This window comes from Coloeus monedula, assembly GCF_965178545.1.
Source record: "Coloeus monedula genome assembly, chromosome: 16".
In the NCBI taxonomy this organism is placed as follows: domain Eukaryota; kingdom Metazoa; phylum Chordata; class Aves; order Passeriformes; family Corvidae; genus Coloeus; species Coloeus monedula.
Genome location: NC_138796.1, coordinates 1,967,319 through 1,986,918, shown reverse-complemented (window position 1 = coordinate 1,986,918; position 19,600 = coordinate 1,967,319). Strand labels below are relative to the sequence as shown.

Below are 19,600 nucleotides of genomic sequence, written 5' to 3'. Positions count from 1 at the left end.
ATTTTCTCTCTGCATTATTGAAGATTGACCCTTTGGTTTTATAGTGTGAACTGAAGTGAAATTCATGAGATTGTAAGACAGAAAGAAGGCTGTAACTCCTTCACCATGAAGTACGTAGGTATCTCTACCTCTTGTTCTTAGACTTGAATAGTTTAAGGCTACCATCCTTTTGTCCCAGGATTTTATGCCTGGATGAGTAATCTATTTTTTTTAATTGACCCAAGTTAAGTATTATCTATTTGCCATAGTTTTGGTATCCTGCATTTAACCTGTATGCAAAGGACCCTTTGGAAGGGGGCCAGGTCAAGCTGCAAGCAAGAGTTGGTCCTCCCGGGTGCTACTTTTGGAGTGCAATAGAGCGAGCGAGCAGAGCTACGTGGCCTGTGGCTCAGGGGCTTCTGTCACCACACCTCCTCTTCCCTGGTCAGGCTGCCTGGACTGACAATGAATTGAAGATGGAGCAGCTGCTCCCCAAGAGGGAGCCATCAGCCTTTTCATTTGCCCTTGAAAAGCTTTAGGAACCCACCTGATGCAGTGCCATGAGTGTATTTTTCTTTTAATCAAAAATACTGTGTTTTGTTCCATGTTGGACTGGACTTGTAACACCCAGCAAAGATGGGAGCTGCGAAAGTGCAAAGGCTGCACTCATCCTTTTTCTCTCTGAGGTCAGAATCATGCTCAGGATAAAACCCTCGTGCTTGAGCAAAGCTGGAGCGTTCTCAAGGGAACTGGAGATGCCGGAGTGGCTTTGGTGCTCAGCTGTGTTCATGAATGCATTGGGGGTGTTCTTTTCCATGCAACAAATCTGTGTCCTTCCTTTCCTCCCCCAGAGCAAGCTGCAGCACAGTTGCTGTCACGGCAAATCCCCCGTAGAGCGATGCTGTAGCAACTGCTGCTGCAAGGTTCTTCCAGTGTGAGGGCTGGTTTTGGGGTGTGACCTCTTGCACTATCAGGACGGGCACGTATTTCAAGAGAACGGGGGACATGTGAGATAAAAGGTAAAAGGAGCATGTACGTTCTTGTCCTAACAGCTTGCCTTAAATCACTGACATTGCAGCGGTTCCTTGCTACTATTGCAATCCTCAGTCTTTGAAAATCCAACAGGTTCTGTAGGTAATACTGTTTTTTGTTTAATTTTTAATAAGTTTCTATCTTTGCATAATTGCACTCTTCAGATAAGTCCTTTTTGGATAACATGTCATTTCACACACAGGAAAAAAATCCATCTCCAGTGTTTGTGCTGTAAAGTGTTTCTTTTTTTCCCCCCCTGTAAATTATATTTGGACTAAAGGTTGCCTACTGTTGAAGCAGCGTGTTTACTTGAATGTTGCCATTTTATGCAGTTACAGCTGCTGACTCTTGCTCTTCTCTGGGCCCATGAGAGTGGAGATTGTGTGACCAGAGGTGGCAAACCTGCACAGAGTATCGGTGGAGCTGAAGGCTGGCTGCTACTCCCATGTGTGTTACGTGTTAGAGGACTTCACAGATTAGTGCTCTGTATTTTGAAGTTGTGACTTTTTAAGTCATGCTAAACAAAGTTATTTAAAAATACACTTGCTTTCTTATCTGTAAGTTTGAAGTAGTCTTTAAAAAAGAGATGGGCTGGCAGGAGGGTTTTGGGGCCTTGTGCTGTTAGTTGTTGAGTAACTCAAGTTCCGGGAGCCATGGATGGGACTGGCAGGGTTCTGTCCTGTTCATTTTGTTGGGGTTTCCACTGGCTGGTCTTGAGGGAATGAAGCAACCGCAGGGCCCTGATGGGCTGTGGAGAAGGGTCGGCCTGGGAGCGCTGGTTGGTGCAGCCTCATTTCTCTCTTGTGGATCGTGAGGCCCCAGTTGAGCCTCGAGTCCCCCCGTATGGAAGGAGTGCACTTTGGTGGTGTTTGCTCCCAGAGAAGGAACTCGGTGTAACTACGGAAGCAACGGGAGCAGGCTTTGTGTGGCTGTCACTGCGCCTCCTGTGAGCACCGCTCCCTGCTGGGCCTCTCGGCTCCTCAGTAACCAGCGAGGGTGGGCAGGGTCAGATCTGCCGGGCTGGGTGCCGGGGGTGTTTTGCCTTTTCAGACTTACCCAGGAGATAACCCTGTATGAGCCAGTTTTCTCACTCTGGGAAATGATGAATGTGTTGCGTGTCACAGAGCAGCCCCGTGGGTCCTCTTTGGGACAGCAGTATCAGAAGTGCTGTGTAAATGTAATGCTTGAAAACAGCTGGAGTAAATTCTGTTTCGTGTAGGATTTTTTTTCAAGGGGATGCAGCCAAATTTGAAACCTGATCTAGAGGAGAATTGGGAGAATTTCAGGACAATGCATCTACTGAATCCCAATCTACTGAATTGGTTTGTGGTTTTACAGTTACTTTTCTTACATCAAATTTTCTCACCATTGGTGTCTGGAACAGAATGGAAACAGCATCTTATGGAATGTGCAATCTAAGGCACAATGCAAGTAGGGTGTGATAAGAGGTTGTCTTTACTTGATAGCAATCCTGAGTGCAATGTTTTTGTTGTGTCCCTTTTGGAAGAAGAGCATTAAGTACAGTCTGAGGTTTTCCTTTTCTTATAAGCAAAGCATTGGTTTGTCCATTACTGACTTCTTGTGAAATTTGTGCCAGATGTATATTAAATATTTTGGTGCTTTTTCTAATCCAAGCTGCCATTCATTTACCTGTGAGATTATTGTACTTCTGTATATTTAAATGACCAATCCCTTAAAAAAAAAAAAACAAAAACAAAAAAAACCCAAAAAAAAATCCTTTAGTCACAATGTATCCTGACTACTGTAGCTTGTAAATGTTCCAAAGCTTCTGGGTTTCCTGTATTCCAGTAAGGTCTGAGGGGAGGGGAACAGCTACAGAAATCTCACCCACTGGACGGGGAACTTGCACACTGTTCTGTGCGTTACTGAACAAATGAGTAACATTTGTGGTGTTTACATAACGACACTTTGGTGTTCACTTTTTTGTGCTCAAGCTTTGTACAAAATGTCTTATTTAAAGCTGAAGTCCTTTTTACATTTTTCAATTAAAAAGGGACAAATTACTTATTTTTTCATGCCTATGAATAGGACTCTGGCTAGTTTTATTTGTCATGTGAGTTTCTCAAGCAGGACTCCTGGATGCTCACTGAATCCTACCTAGTCCTTGCAGGGAGGTGACCACATCATTTTTAAGTGTGTGGAAGGAAAACTAGCTGGTTTTTTTCAACTTTGCAGTGCAGGTGTCTGCAACAAGGAGATGCTGAATGTGAACAGCCTGAACAGGAGCAAATCCTTAGAGATGAGTGCTGGGCTCAGTCTGCCCTTCACCCCCTGCCCTGAGCTGCCTGGGGCCCTGGTCTGTGCAGGGCTGGCTCAGCAGCAGGGACTGGCTCTGCTGCTGAAGGCACTGGCTCCCTTTGACATTCTGGAGTAGCATGGATGTTGGTCCTTATGCCAGTTTGCAATAGCTGCAGCCAAAGGATGCCAGGCTCACTTGGAGTGACCAAAGTACCTTTTCGTAAGAAAAAAATTGGCTGCATTCATCTTGCTGAATAATAGATTTGACTTTCAGGTGGCTTTAAATTTAGTCTTTAATGACACTGACATGAGCATCTCCTGCCCGCTCACTGCTGCTTCTGGGCTTGTGCTGAACTTGCCTTTCTCCTGCTTGCCTGTATTTGTGCCTGCTCCTCCATGCAGCAATTCCCAGCTTCCAAATCCCAATGTAAAGAGAGAGCCCAGCGCAGTGAACTTGGGGTTGGAAAGTAGGAGGGTGTAAATATTCCATCAGCTGTATTTAGTAATTTCTGGAATTAGAGCTATTTCAGCTTTATCTTGGCCTATTCCAATTCACATGAAAAAATCCCTCAACTCATGGTCAAACCTTTTGACAAACAATTTCCTTACAATTTTTCAATTTTTTTTCCTGAGTGCCAGAAGCTCTTCTAAGCATCCTTGTGCTTGGAAAATCTGTATGTTAACAAGAGATGGTTAAGCAGCCTCTACTTTAGGTGGCAATGGCTGCAAAGGACAGGGCTGGAGCTGTCAGGTTGCAAATCACCTCATCCTGCTTCCAGCCCCCTGTGGAAAGCCATGCTCTGCAAAGTGCACACAGCCATGTGCTTTCCTTAAAACACCCCTTGCCCCTCCCACAGCCACACGGAAACTTTTTTTCTTTTTTTGTGTTTGTGCGAGGGGAGCGTGGCGGTGGTCAGGGAGGGAGGAGAAAGTGGAGATTGTCCAAGAAGTGTGAATCACCAATTCCTCCTTTCCATGGACTAAGTACAGCACTTTCCCGGAAAGGAGGCAGCAACTCCAATTCAGGAGTTGGCACCGCACGGTTCCAGAAATCCACACAATTCCTGGGGTAGCTGTTAACTGCTGAGCAGCTGCTGCAGGTTCTGCACCAACCTGGCTGCCTGGTTTATGGGCTGGGATGTTGCAGGGAAGATGCCCCAGCTGGCAGCTTGGTCTCCCAACAAGGAATGGCATCCCACAGGCCAATCCTGCCCGGCTCCTATGGAGCACGGCCCTGGTTTGCCCCAGCGCTGCCTGAGCACCTCCCTGGCTCAACCTTCCCACAGCAAGAAGGGTTAATGGAAAAGGTTTTGTGCTTTAAGACATTTTGAATGGCTTTTATTTTTAGACTTTGTAGAAGATACAGAGTGAAAGCCTATTGTTCTTATGGTAAGAGATCTTTACAAAGACATCAATATTTAAGGTAATTAAAAATATCTTAACAAAAGACTTTGCTTAAAATCTTGGCAGTTTAACAAGTGCTCCTCCCTTCATCATCTTTTATTCCCATCAGACCAAGGCCAGATTGTGATCCATGCGTGCTGCAACACAAACAAGAAGCGTGTTAGTTCTGCTCAGTTCAGCCTCCATGCACATAACCCTGCTGGGCTGGTACTGAGAGGACTGCAACCCCCAGGGTCAGCACATTGAAAAACTAATTCTTTTTCCACCCCACAATTACTTGGCATTCTTTTTAATCAAGGAGCCTCCTCTGAACTGTTGGTCCTCTGGGAAACACTAATACAGGAACCTCACTTGGCAAGAAAGCCCTTCCCAGCCTGAGACGGAGTTCCCATCTAACCCATTCAGCAGCCTGAGAGTGTGAGCCAGGCTCTGTGGGCTTCCACAGGCTCCCTGTGGATGCAGATTCCTGAATCCACCTGTTCTGCTGGTGGGATTCCTACCCCTCAGTGATGGAAGCTTGTGATAAGGGAGAATAGTTGGAAATGGCCCTCGAAAGGTAAATTTGGATGTGCTGAACCCGGTGACTGCTGCAAAGGACACATGGTGTGGACTGCAACCCACAGCCTCAAACCTTCCTGTGGGGTGACAGGTGAGTGTGCAGGCTACCTGAGGTGATACAGGGCATAGAGAAGAGGCAAATGATTGCTCAGAAATGTAAAAACTGATGCAGTTTTAGCCCAAAGAAACCAGCAGCTGATCCAAGGCCCACATGCATGGAAGTGGCCACAGCCAGGTCAGACTGAGGCAAGTGTTTGAATCCCAGCTGCACTCAGGGTGACCTGCAGGGAATGCTTTGCTGGTAAGGCAGGAACTGCTGCTGGTTCAGTTTGTAAGCTACAATTTGGGGGGATGGGGGGGAACAACAACTTATGCTCTATTGAAGATGACAAATTTTAAAAATTATCTTTTTTCCTTTAAGTTTTAGTAACTGAACAATTGGAGCAAATCACACCAAGAGCAGCCCTTGGCTGAAATGGTTTGTCACTGCCATTAAGCCTAAATATCTCTTGGCTTCGGATCAATCTCTCTTCCAGGGACACAGTTGGGAGCACAGGATTATACAGCATCATGGCTCTTCTCAGGAAGCTTTGGAAGTGAGGGAGGGGAACCTGGCATGGCTGCCCAGCCAGGCAAAAGAGAGGCTGCTGAGCAGCTCTGGCTCTGCTTGTATTCCCAGGCATGTCTCCACAGGAACAATGCCCCTTCTGCTGAAGGGCACTGAAAAAAAGCAAAGGTAGATGTGACCTTTATTAGGCTGACCAGTGACAGTGAGAGCACAGAAAGCTGCTGGAGTATGTCCTCAGGAACCAGGGCTTTGCTTAGGAAAGACTGAACCTTTCTGGTTAATAATTTAGCAGACCATGGCAGTTCAGGCCCCAGGGGCTGAAATGCAGGATGCTCACTCCAGCTGGAAGCATCCCTGATTCCAGCCCAACTAAAATGCACAACTCGCTCCTTCCTAAAGAGCTGAAGGACTCAGTGAACATATTTGGGTTTTCTCATTTTTGTCCATCACATAAGGTCAGCTGTGTCTGAAGCACATACATTGGAGTACCACAACACAACAACTGGTAGGTGGTTTTAAAAACCAAACAAAACCCCCCAAAAACCTGCCTGCTGTGGAAACTCTGCTTGATTCTCTCATGGCCACATAAAACTTACCTCATTGTCAATGGGGATGAAATATCCATCACGGCAGATGAGTGAACTGCTAAGATGTGCACAATTAATCAGCACTGTGGACCCTAAGATACATGAATTTGGCTCAGGCCTGCTTTGTGGGCAGAACGCAGGCCTGAGGTTTTATTGGCCCGACATGAAAGTCAGATTAAGTACAACAGCTTCTTCAGCCTTTCTCTTGGGCTTTCTTTTCCTTGTGCAGGGCTTTAATTTTTAATAGATTAAGATAAAATTATTCGGCTCCTTGGTTCTCTGCAAAATAGGCAGCAAGTTACCTGTTCACACCAGGAAAGAGAACAACGCACAGGGTGTTATTCTGCAGGCTTCTGTAAAGCTTTTTGATATCGTGGTCTAACTTCTTCACCTTTTTCCTTAGATCCTGCTCCTGCATAAGAGAACAGAAGCATTAAAGTCCCTCGTTCATCAGCAGTTACACCTCTGAGGGGAGGCTGACCTGTGGGATGGCACAGGTGAGGGCAGCAGTGATGCCAGTTCTGCCTGGCACTTGGCAGCGCAGTGGCCCAGCTGCAGGGACAACCATGTGCCCCACTCAAATGGCATCACAGCTCCCTCCAGGTAAAAATGAGAGCTCCACCTCCAGAGCTCTCAACTAGAGCTCTTCTTTGCTGGGCAGCCACTCACCCCTCCCTGTGACTCCTGTGCCACCTGTGCCCTGTCAGCTCTCCAGTGCCAGGCTTCAGTTCCTGGGCAGCACCACCCACTGCTCTGTGCAGCTATGCTGGTTTTAAGGCTATGCAATACCCTGCAAACACCACGTTATCTCATGTGGTATTATTTCTCAGACTGCTCTGTGGAAGAGAGCTCTTGGCAGCCCCTTTGCTCCAGCACAAGGAGACCCTTCTGTCCTAAGCAGCTCTGCACCTCAAAGTCACGTCAGCTCAAAGCTACCACTCCAGGTTCCCAGGGCAATCCCTCCTCACTAATTGCAACAAACATCAGCAGAGCCTCACACTCACAGAGTCAGACAGCTGCTCCATTTGCTCATAGAAGATGTGTTTTCCTTGTTTCCCATTGCTGTGATTCATTTGCCAAATCCATCTCCAGAGGTGACCTGGAGCAAGGGCATTCCTACTTCTTAGCTCGCTACCCTTCATGGTCCATCCATTTATAGCTTCAAGGGCATCCATGGCACTCTGGGATTTCTGGAATTCTGAAATGCAAAGAGAAGGGAACATGCTTTGGCAATGCTGTTGCTGCCCTCCTTGGCACCTGCAAGGCAGGGCTAAAGGTGTGGAGCAGGATGGAGATGAGAAACAAATCACTGCAGCAAGCAGATCTTCATCTCGCTGCAGATAAACATCAGACTTGAAATGCCAGTTGGCTGCAGCAGCACTCATTGAGCTGTTCTCACCTTTTAGAGGTGATTACTGATCTGTGTGAAGCTGCACAGTAGCCAGCCCTCACATGGAAGTACCCATGTGAGGGGCTCCAGTAGCTACCCTGGAATTTTTCTAAGTAAATGTTCGGGGTTTTTTTCAAGCAGGTGTTTTTTCCTCTTAAATATTTAGCTGTAAAGTGCTCTTCCAAACAGTATGTGCTTCCACTGCAGCATTTTAAATACCATCCCTTTGAGCATACCTGAGTTTCAGCAGCTCTTGCTGTGTCTGTGCAAAGTCCCAGGGGCTGCTGAATGAGCTTATTTGAAGGAAATACGCAGGCTGTGTGTGAAGCTACTTACTGAGGAAACAGCAGTTCCTGTGCTTTCCACTCTGAAGATCCTTTGGCAGGAACAGTGTTTCTAGGTCTTTCAACTGGCTGAATTCTTCTTGCAAGTCTGTCTCTGTTAATGACTTCTTTAGACCGGCCACATAAATCACACCTTCATTTTCTACATCCAGTTCTAATTCCTTAATCAGAACACTGCAGTCCAGCATGGCTGCAGTGACCGGTCTCTGGACCTGGGGTGGATGCAGCAGGAATAAAGAGCCCATCAGCCCACACAGCTCTGTGTTCTGAGCTTCTATTTTGAAGTATTTTTCTCCCATTACCAAAAGTAGACAGGCTGTTTTCCCTCACTCGAAATAAATATGACTAATGAAGGCTAACTTACTTAGTCATGATAAAGGGAGATCATATTTGTAATGCAGAAACACTGTAAAACTAAAATGCCATACTCTGTATAGCCCTGTTACTTGGATCTGCCCTTTTAAGCTGCAGCTGGAGGTCAGAATGCTTTCTAATTCCCTTCTGCTGACAGGCAGAAAGGAAAAAAAAAGAGGGATATAGGCACTTCCTTTCTGCCAGGGGCCCTAAGCTGTGCAGGGACAGGGAGGCTGTAACAGCACAAGCAGCCAGCACTTGCCCAGACACGCTGCTGGGGTGTTCCAGAGCTGTACTGGAGGCTGTGCCTGGGCTCAACACAACTTGGGCTTTTGCTGTTTGCCTTGTTTACCTTAATGCAGGATCCTGCCACCTCAGCTCCATTCAGGCTTTCCACAGCAAGCTGGGCAGCTTCCAGCACTTCGTATTGGATACAGACATATGGCTTGAAACAGAACAGTAAAGTACTTCAGGCTTACCAGTGAGACACATTAGCCCTCCCTTTTAAAAAGTCAGGCCTCAATGAAGTTGTGCTTTCTTTTAAAAATAGAATATAAAAAAGTTTTGGGGTAATATATGTAACACTCCACATACTCTAGCTGTTTAAAACCCCCTTCAATTAACTCTTCAATTAATAATAGCCTTTTTTTTCTCCTTTGGCTGTAAAAGGCCTTAATGTATCAGTTCTCTTGAGAAGGACAAAGCTTCTCCAGTGCTCAGAGTCCCGTGAGCAGCACATGAGTTGCATTTGTTCTTGTCATTGTATGGAGCAGCTTTTTAGGTACCCTGAATGATTGTAGCTGATGACTAAACTACCAGAAAAAACCTCCAAACAGAATAACTGGTATTTCTGTGGTTCTAATCCATCTCTTTCCAAGAGATTAATCTGACCTTCCAGGCCTGTCAGCAACCTTATGAGTGCTCCTCACCTGGAATGTTTCAGTTACCACTGTAAGGGACTGGATTGGTCCACACTTCCCAAATTCTTTCTTCACAGACTTCAGGCAAAAGTTTTCTTCAAAAGGACCTGCGTAAATTGTCAGCATGTCAGTCAGCTTGCTTCTCACCTGTTGGAACACAGATTAGAGAAGGCACTTCACAAAGCAAAGGTGCCTCCTGATAAATCACATCTGTCTGCAAGCTCAGTGTGAGGACTATTCTCAAATGAAAAATAATACCTTTTCATGAAGTCCAGCATGAAGGTGAGATGCAATGTACTCTGGACCCAAACTGAACTGAATGATACTGAATTTGGACAGGGGAACATCTTCCAAGGCTCTCTGAAGAATCTGGAGGGACAAGAGCATTAAAGAGGTAGAAGACAATTGTACTGCAGAGGATCAGAAACAACTGAATTTAACTCCCAACTTTAATTTTCATTATTGTCCAAGAAAGCCCTCAGGCAGAAATTCCCCTTTGGTGAGTCATGAGAGGATGCAGAGGATCAAAGCTCATTTCCGAAATACTCAAATGGATTTAGCTAACCTGGCATTAACAGTATTGCTAACAGTACTGTCAGTCAGCTCTTTAAAATAGGACTCATCTACCCACTCCCAGAACAAGAACAACTTTGAACTATTTTGACGCTCAGACCAACCCACTCTAAGTCCATTCACCTGTTTGTTTGAAGTGCTCAGGTTTCTCTGACACAGGCCCGAAGAGTCTAGTCCCTGTCTGCCCAAAAGGAGGGGTTTTTGGCCAGTCACCTTCAGACAATCTAAAAAACTAGCAGAGAGAAGTACACTCTGAATCACAGTACTTTTCAATATGGGAAATCAAAAACTTTCAAGAAATTCTTGTCAGAGAACTAAAGCTCATTAAAGAAATTTGAAAGAATATTCTTGTCCACAACATGAAAAGAAGCCTAGGAAATACTCTGTGAAATTTAAGATGAAACTTCTGAAAGTTTTTCAGCACTATGCTGCAATTATTTGTGTCTCTCTGAAGATCCTGATGACTTCTGAAAAACCTAAGGCCCTCGTCTGATTTTACTGAAGATTCAGCTGAAGGAAAAACATGCATATTTGAGAATCTTATTACCATGGTTTGGATAATGGTGGAGGCTCATTCAGCTGTTCCTGGAACCCACATCTTTGTGGCTGCAGCACAGCTTTGTTCTGTGAGACCTCAGCCAGTTTTTCAGCTGTCAGAAGCATCTCCAAGTTTAGTTCTGCTACCTTGGGGAAGGAAGAAGATTATTAGTTGGCTTTCATCTCATCAGTTAATTGCAGCTGACCAAAAAGCCTATGCTTTCCCTATGAGTCACATAGGCACACTCCAGCAGTGAAGAAACATGGGCATTAATTTCTTTACTTATTATTTTCTGTTGTCATTTTCGAGCATGCAGCACTCACAGCATCAACAGGCAATCATCTCCAAAAATGTTCTCTCAGAAATCAACAACACAAGGGACTCATAAAACCAGCTGAATCACTACCACAACACACAAGGTCTCTCTCTTCTTTCATCTAGAAAAATTACAGGCATTCCTGCAGGCTGGGAGGCATTGCTCAGTCCTTCTTTACCCAGTGCCCCCCTTGAGGATCAGCAGCAATGCTGGCTGATGGTGGTGAGCACCGAGCACTGGTGCTGCCCAGGTTATTCAGGCACCTGGATACAGGCTGAAAGCAACAGGCTGTCAAAACTGGAGTCTCTAGCACAGCTCCATTTTCCCTTTTAAATCAACAGGAAGATGTGCAGGTGCAGGAGTGGGGTTGTTTCTTCATAAGCACAACAACATTATGTTCTGTATTTTAGGACAGAAATATTAATTAGATATAACTACCTTTGTTGGTCCTTGCTCAATGAAGAATTGAGCTAATTCCAATGCAGCTCTAGCATCTTCTGTAGGATCATGCCCAAGCTTCTGTTCACACTGAATCTCCTTCCTAGGGCATCAAAATTAGGTGTACAGGCAGGTTATCTGTTTCTCCACACTGACCAACATCCTGTCCTTTCTAAACTGGGTCCTTTTCGGGCAAAAGAGCTTTCCCCTCTCCAAAAAGGATTTCAGTTCTGTGCAGCAGCATTCTTGTGAAATATTCCCAAAAGTTACTGCAAGAAATGTTTTTGCGATGTTGAGCAAAATGGTTTATGGAGTTTGACAGAAGCAGTGCTAATACTTGCCACTCTGATGCATGACTATTTTTCAATTTTACTTCTTTCTTGACTGATGGCCCAACTCATAATCTGCACACATAGGAAGGCAGCCTCCAGTTCAGTGAAGTTTGGCACTGCAGAGTACTACCACTCACTGTGAGCATGGGGAGAGCTGTCTCACTGAGACACTATCCAGTGGTAGCTGATACACTGAGAAATATGATTTAAATCAGAAAATCCGACTTTCATGCATTAATTTTTCTTTCTTGCCAACTGCACCTCTCATTTGTGTGAGCCAGAGTGCCTTTGTTGTTCTACAATTCAACACACCTCTAGAGCCCTGCAGAAAGGCTAGTTTTGCTGGGACTCAGATCTGGCTGGGTCACAGCATTCCTGCTTGCTCAAAGACAAGCCCATTTATTATGCTGCCTGATGTTTTAAGCAGCCAGTAAATTCCTTTTTACCATGTCTTACTTGCACAGCCTGCTCCTTTCTTTGGAATCTTAGTAAAAAAATAATAATTCTGATACTAGTAGTGGCAGAGTAAGACCCTATGATCCACCATGACAGTTTCTAATCTTTGCCATGACAGTACAGTAATAATCTTACCCTAAAACAGCTTTGGCTAGAAATTTTAGCTTAAATCTTCGACCTTCACTTCTGGCAAAAAGCAGTGAAGTATCAATAACACTGGGGTGGATCATCTGGAGGAGAAAATCATCAGTTTAGTTTAAGAACAGCAGACATACAGAATTGGACAGTAACTCCACAGTTTTCTGTGCCTCTGCCTTTTCATTTCAGTTGCCAGTTTCTCACTGACAGCAACCTGATCCACAATAAGAGAGCAAAAGGAATAATCAAACAAGTCCAACTCTCCTTTCTACTTCCCATTCTAGTGGTAAGATCTAGATTGGGTTAGAAAGATTAGCTATGATTCAAGCATTTTAGACTGGTTAAATTACCCACAGAAAGGATTTCAGTTCTCCCCATGACAGAGCTATCAGAAGCATCTGGCTGAAGCAGAGGGGTAAAGCTTCAGTTGCAACAATACCTATGTCTGGACAGACTTCTCTCTTTAGGGTTCTGAACAGCCCCTTGCAAATTTTATAGCTGTAAGGAGACTCTTTGTCTTTTAAATCCTTACAGACATAGGGCTATTCATAATAAGAAGCAATTAACAACTGTTCACTAATAAAAAGAGCAATTTTAAAGAGTTTTCAGGTCTGAAATGAGCAACACAGGATTGGGAAAAACACTCTTAGAAACATACTCACTTCTAAAGCCTGAAGATCAGAATTTAGAGAATGACCCACCAATACTGCATCATGGGGAAGCATTTTTTTTAGCCTGGTTTGGATGTCTGACAGTCTTGTCTTCACTGGAAGAAGCATTTTCTTTGTGATTCCTGAGAACCTTCAAAACAAAAGTTGCATGAGTTAAAAGCAACACATTAGAACAGTGTGTGCTAGAGAGTATTACAAGCAGGTCCTGTAAAATATGGACTCAGTATAACCAATCACAGAATTTACTATTTACTGCTTTCTCTTCCAACATCAGAGGATATGCTGCAGCTATATTAAACTGCTAAGAGTGCTACCACGTCTGTTTCAAAAGGTCATTTCTCCCAGGTATTTTTAAGTGATGCAGTTGGCAGCATCAGATAGCACAGGTAAGGAAATACTGCAAGTCTGATGGTGGAAGGAGATGCTTCCAAGTAACCTGAGGGGACTGGCACATCACCTCCTGGATAAAGCCAGGTGACATTTTGAAGAAGACAAGACTTGAGTTTTGCCTGCTTTTGTTACAATCCTGAGCCCCACCCTAGAGGTGTGTACAAGCTCTATGCATTTTTTACATATGAGCAAATTCAGCTATGGACCCCATCTTATTTTATAACCAGCAGTGACGAGTAACTTGTACTGTGTATCATCAATTTGTAACAGAACTTTCCCATGGACGCTGCAGAATGGCAATGGTTCTGCCTGGTAGCCCCAGGGGCACTGTGCAGCAGATTGTACACATAATGCTGGTCACTTCAGTGACCACACAGCAAGAACTGTATTCTTAACACTGAGGGGAATGCAGCAGGCATCCGTGCAAACCAAGGGGTTTCTGAAAGGTCCTGTGTAACAGGCTGAGTGTGAAAGGGCTGCAGCTCTGAAAGACAAAGAGGTAGGGAAGGTTTGTGCAAGTGACCTGGTGCGGTAGTTCACCACTGTGCTCTCAGGTCTGACCAGCTCATTCAGCAGGCACCGACCCCGGGCATCCACCAAGGACACGCGGGTGACTTCGTTCCCTTTCGCCGTCAGGCACTGTCAGGAAGAAGCACAGGCAGTTGTTGGATCAGCACGATGCTGCCACTCGAACACCTCAGCCAACATCTGCTTTGGCTGCAGCAGCAGCTAAGGAGTTCCTTGACTCAGAGATCTACCACTCATAGCTGGTTGTTTTATACTCTACTGTGCTTCATTTGAGTTGTTAAATGTGCACTGTAAGCACAGCAAACACAGGCAAGCACAGCACAGAGAGAAACACTGTAAAGAAGTGCTGATTTCACAGAATCAGTCTGTGCTCTGCACTGCACAACTGCCACTGACAGCACCAGCCCCAGAGAAGTTGTACAGTTTCAAGGCAGAGCCCAGGTTGTATCAATAGTTATTCAATGCTGATGCCAAACAGGCATCTCTGCAAGGCTAAAACAGCACTTCAAGAGGACTCTTCACCACAGCAGCTGCCAGAGGAACTGTGATGGCTAAATGAAAGATGTGTGACAGGGAAGTACTTTTCCTTTCCCAAACCTCGGAGAGAGCAGAGGAGGAATTCCACAGCACCCTCGTGGGTTACTGCAGCATTGCTGATAGGCCTGGCAGATCCAGCTGCTGCCTTGGGAGCCAACACAGAACTGAGCTCTCTGCTCAGGATATTGCTTCTGTCTCGTTGCCAGAACCACTTCCAGGGCCTTTCCCATGGCTGCATTAGCACTGGTACCATCGAGGAAGGGACTGGCAGCAGATATTAAGATATCAGAAGTGGTTTAACAAATACACAGCGTGCTTGGCTCACTTGGGAACAGCTGGTAAGAGCTGGGTGCCTGACTCTTATTTTTTAAGGCCACACACACTGATTTTTACCATTTCACAATCCAGACCAAAGAGGGGGCTGCTGTCTGTCCTCTGCTGATCACACTCTGTGGAGATGTAGCCCTTGCATCCAGGGGAACCTGGAGGGAAAACACACCCAGGAATAAGAAAAAGAACTTTCTCCTACAACTCATCTTATATGACAAAGCATATCACTAAACTATCAAAATTAAAAACAACCCCCACCATAACAAAACAACTAAACAGCCTGTGCTCAAAAACTGACCTTCTATGGGATAGTCATTTCTTTTCTGCTCTTCTAAAGTTAGAGTATAGCTTGTAAGGCCTTGTTTCTTTTCTCCGTATCTCTGAATGATGGGATCACATTGCAAGTCTGAGCTTTTAGTAATGCATTCACTGCTGGGGGAAGTCAAGCCTGTAAAATACAGAAGCATCTGTGGTGCTCAGATAGCACTCCCTACCTGCATGCAGTTTCTGCATCAGATGAACACTTACAGGCTGCATGCACCATTCCAAATTAATACCTGGAACAACAGACTGGAGAGAGAAGGTCAGAGAAAAAGACAGACACACAGTCTTCTTAGCTTAAAATATTGATGTCTTGTTTCTTTGATTAGATACATCTTAGAATAAAAGAATCACAAAATGGGTAGCAAAGCAGCAGAGGTTGGCATTAAATATGTCCAAAACTTTCTTTTTGCATTCACTTTGACAATTGGCCCAACATGAGTTACTGAAGTAGTCAGGGTAAGAAGTCTCATGGTTTAAGCCATTGTATGTGTTTCTTTCTAAACAAGTTTGCCATGGCAGCACTGGGATTGCAGAGGACACAAAGTCATAAATTTCTGTTCACAGTGAGTCACTGTATTGAAAGAGACAATGCAAAGCCAAACAAAATACCTTGTGGAGTGTTTTGAGGTTTCAGGTTTGTTCCTTCTCCATACAGGCTGACTGGGAAGTTAGCAGAAGGTGTTAATGTGAATCTCTGAAAAAAGACACGTGTTAGTGACTTTGAAAGACATGCGGAAATAACAAGCAAATGGGGGGTTTATTGACCCCCAAACCAGCCAAATTCAGAGAAGGATGGAAAAAGAAATAGTGGGAATACATTTGGTGTTTTATCAAGTACAAAAACCCAACACAAAGCAAACGTGTTCCAATGAGGGATGACACAGGATTCTTTGTACTACAGAACAGATTTGCCTTGCCAGATACGATAAAGAAGGCAAATCTCAAGACCTTCTTTGATAGAAACTAAAGCCAGTTCCTGTCTTTCCAGTTAAGTTGTGATTTACATTTGCTGTAGTTCAAGAAGAACTCTCTAGAAGCTTGAATTCAAGTCCTTCTTTCTATCTTCCTTCAAAAATGTTGCTTGTAAGTCAGAAAATTAAAATAATTATTTTACTAATCTTTTTGGGAAATGGGAGAAACTTGACATAAAGTTCAAATAACAAAAGTGATATTTTTCAAGCAGTGGGATTAGCATAACTCTATTGAGAGTCTCCTCACTCAGAGTAAATTCCAAATTATTGAAATTATTCCAAAATATTTATAATCTAATTGGCATCTGTAGATGCAGGATACATAACAGTCAGAGGACTGAAGCATCAATAAACATTTCACCTGGTAAGGCTTCAAAGACCTAAGTCTTGAAATCCTGTTCCTAATATCAAAGCCCTGTCCTTTGTTCTGAGCTGACAACTGCTGCAAATAGATCCTCTCACTTGCTGTAAGAGTCAAGGATGGCTGCATCCTTGGAAAAGGCAGTCATTCCACTGCAGCCATTATCCCTGGGATGTGGTTTCAGGACTGGAAGAAGTTTAGAAGACACGGATGCAGTTTGGGGACTTACATGCCGGAACACTTTCCTGAGGTGTTTGAACTGTAAATAGAATCTGTAGAAATGGAGTTGGCTCATTTCGTGTAGAACAACAACCACAACCCCAGCCAGGTGTCTTTGGTGATAAACATGGCACCAGCTACAGTTAAAAAAAAAAGGGCAATAATTAAAAAAAAAACCAACTTAAAAATCAAAGCAAAACCATTATCAAGCACTCTTAAAAAAAAAAGTTGGAACCAGCCCAGCTTTTAAGTCAGTAAGTGGCAAAGTGCCAAATTACTCCAATAAGAAGAGGCTTTATAGCTTATCTCAAACAGCCACATATTCCTGGAAGCAACAGAATATGGGAGACAGAGAAAAAAAAGTTATTGCAAATGTCTGCTGCTTACCATTTCAAGACCTGTGTATCTCATTTATATGCATCAGAATGTGAACATACCAGTAACTTCAACTGTACTGACAGAGTCTGGTGAATTAATGCATCAAAGTAAGTTTCACAAAATAATTTTCTATTCACTATTAAAATCTAAAGTGGGGTACTTTCTGCTTTGAGTTTCATTTCAAGATTCATTTCATTACACCGTATTTTTGCCATTCAAGGTTACATACCCTCCTCAGCCTTGCCCTTCCAGCACTGAGAACTTGCCCAGAGAAAGGGAGAAGTGATTAAAACGTTTTTTTTTTCTAAAACACTCTATAGAATGCTCTGTTCTGATTCTATCTAACATGAAATACATACATATTTGTGTTAATATTTTAACAGGATATTTTGTTTCTCAGTGTGTGGAGCTTCTTCAGTTCCACAGCAGTCATTTAGTTTTTCAAAACTGCATGAAACAAAACTATGCAATGGCAGGACTTCTGCCAGAAGAGGAATTCTGCCTCCTGGCCAAGTCTAACAACAACTGTATCTGCACAATCCAGGCTGCCATTGTGGCACCTCCACGGTGAGCATTTCAAACCCAGCATGGCCAATGTTCCTTTAGGAATGTTCTCACACCAGGGGAAGACACGAGGCCTGGCTGATTCTGGCTGTGGATGTACCTGGGCTGTGCTGCGTTGTGGCATTTCCCCAGAGCTGCATATTTCAGCAGCTCATACAGCTGCTCCTGGCTGATTTCGGAGCCCTCGCCAAGCAGAGCTGCTGACAAACGACACGACTTTTCCTGTGGAAAGGGAAATGCTGGTAAAGAGAGGTTTCATGTAATCACACCAGTTCATGGAAAACGAAGGAAAAAGAAACTATTAGGATACAACCAACTACATTTAAAATAACTCTTCCACTCATTATGGGCGAAAGTTTCCTTTCAGATCACACTTCAACATTATATTTACTGTCAGCCCAGGTACTCTAACTTCAAAGATTCATTTAATAAAGCATAAAGCATAACATAAGCAGATGCATGCAGTAAAGAGACAATTGATATGCAAACACAATGTCCTACTCTCTCAGCCCTTTTCCCCACTTGCTGCTGTAGAGCTTTAAACATTTGTACAAGTGTTACATGTAGCCACTCCATGTGAGGTTTTCCCTATTTACAGCGTGGGATCTGCTCTGCCAGAAGGGTTTGCTGACCCCTGCAGGGAAAAACGCTTCAGTAAAATCCAAGGAAGCTGCAGAAAGAAAGCACTGGGTAGATGAGATGGGGACTGTGCCACACAGTTCAACACAACAGTTCTTTAAGCCTAAATGCACAGTTCTCCTAAAGGCTAATTAGCAAGTAAATGCAGCATTTTGGAGACCTCCACTGACCAGATGGCCTGTTCCAAAGAACTCCTGTAAAAACTTGAAAGATATTCTTTTTATATGTGATGAAAAAATACATCAAGGCATACAGGGCGAAAAATGCCACACAACACTACAGGATGTAAAACCTCACAGCATAAACAACCACTGGAAGTTGTTTTCCTCTGCACAGGGCTAACAAGCCCTGTGCTCAGTAATTTGGACACAGCCGGCCCAAATCAGGGACTGAGCTGTTGGGCTCTTAAAGGTATTTGTCATTGAGTAAAGAAGTTAAAGAGAGGTGACCACCTTCGTGGTTCCAGTGGTTAAGAATCATCTGGCAGTAACAGCACAGGCTGGTGTAATTGCCAGTGCCTCATCTCTCACACTAAGTGAGACAAGTAATGACACCGTTGTTTTCAATGTGGCCTAATTAAAGCTTTGCGGAAAAACCCAAACAAAGAGCAGAGGTTTTCAGTCACCAAATAGAGGGTACTGCCAACCACAGGAATTTGTCTCCAGCCGGGTACTGATCTCAGGACTGATCTCACAGGCTGGACATGCCACCTTCTGTCCCACGGGCACTGACTCAGTGTGCCTGGGGTGAGGTGTTACCGCACGGCTGCTCCGCATCCTTCAGGGGCGCGCGTGCTGAACACGCACAACGCTCCTTTCAAGACCCGCTTTGTTTACGAGAAGATTATACAGGCGAATGTATCTATTTTTTAAACAAAATTCCTTAAATGTAACGCTGAGCACTCCAAATGAGTTCTTTTCCACGCTCCTTGGAGCAGAATCCAAGCCATTAACAGGCTCTCCAGGGCAGTGGTCACGGCCCCAAACCTGTCCCGGTTCGAGAAGCGTTTGGGCAATGCTCTCAGGCACATGGTGGGATTGCTGGGGCGTCCTGTGCAGGGCCAGCCGCTGGGCTCGATGATCCCTGTCGAGCAACTCAGGGCATTCTATGATGTTACCTGTAGCCGGCCCTCCCAGCGCACTGCCCGTGTACACGGCTTTGCTGAGGTCCCAGCGTCCCACCGTGGGACACAGCAATGCCCCCGAGAAGGGCACAGGCGGCCCGCGCCGCGCTCCTCACAGCGCCGGGCGCTCGGCTCTCACCTCGGGGCCCAGGCCCGGCCCGCCGCCATCCGCCTTCCGCCTCTTCTGCGCCCGCGGCCCCTCCGCGGCCTCCCCGAGCCGCTTGCGCCCGTTGAGGCACAGCCCCTCCGCCATGGCCTGCACGGCAGCGGCGGCGAGGTCAGCCGGGCCCTCCCTGCCGGGCACGGCCCCGCGCTCCCGGGCGCTCCCGCACCGCACCGGGGCCGCGCCGCGCTGGGCGGGGCCGGGGCCGCGGCGGAG

At 45.1% G+C, this 19,600-nt stretch overlaps 1 protein-coding gene across 1 annotated transcript; it reads right to left on the bottom strand.

Moving 5' to 3' along the window:
* Window positions 1-4,668: 4,668 nt before the first annotated feature.
* REXO5 (RNA exonuclease 5) lies at window positions 4,669-19,538 on the bottom strand. The gene is made up of 19 exons (XM_082292037.1): window positions 19,361-19,538; window positions 17,560-17,681; window positions 16,528-16,654; window positions 15,576-15,660; window positions 14,941-15,090; window positions 14,706-14,794; window positions 13,771-13,886; window positions 12,849-12,987; window positions 12,184-12,278; window positions 11,261-11,363; window positions 10,516-10,652; window positions 10,092-10,200; window positions 9,654-9,764; window positions 9,405-9,542; window positions 8,828-8,920; window positions 8,114-8,333; window positions 7,392-7,585; window positions 6,690-6,799; window positions 4,669-4,811 (listed from the first exon to the last, which is right to left on the bottom strand). The coding sequence occupies exons 1-19, from the start codon at window positions 19,472-19,474 to the stop codon at window positions 4,742-4,744; spliced, it is 2,322 nt and encodes a 773-aa protein (XP_082148163.1). The 5' UTR covers window positions 19,475-19,538; the 3' UTR covers window positions 4,669-4,741.
* Between the last annotated feature and the right edge of the window lie 62 nt (window positions 19,539-19,600).

Bases quoted from the DNA above. Each gene is read 5' to 3' on its own strand.
- REXO5 (XM_082292037.1), bottom strand. From the start codon at position 19,474: ATGGCGGAGGGGCTGTGCCTCAACGGGCGCAAGCGGCTCGGGGAGGCC. The intron at 10,201-10,515 runs GTAATAAGATTC...TCTCTCTGCTAG, and splicing joins CCACCATTATCCAAACCATG to TTTTTTAGATTGTCTGAAGG. The intron at 6,800-7,391 runs GTGAGTGTGAGG...TCTCTTATGCAG, and splicing joins TGGAGCAGCTGTCTGACTCT to GAGCAGGATCTAAGGAAAAA.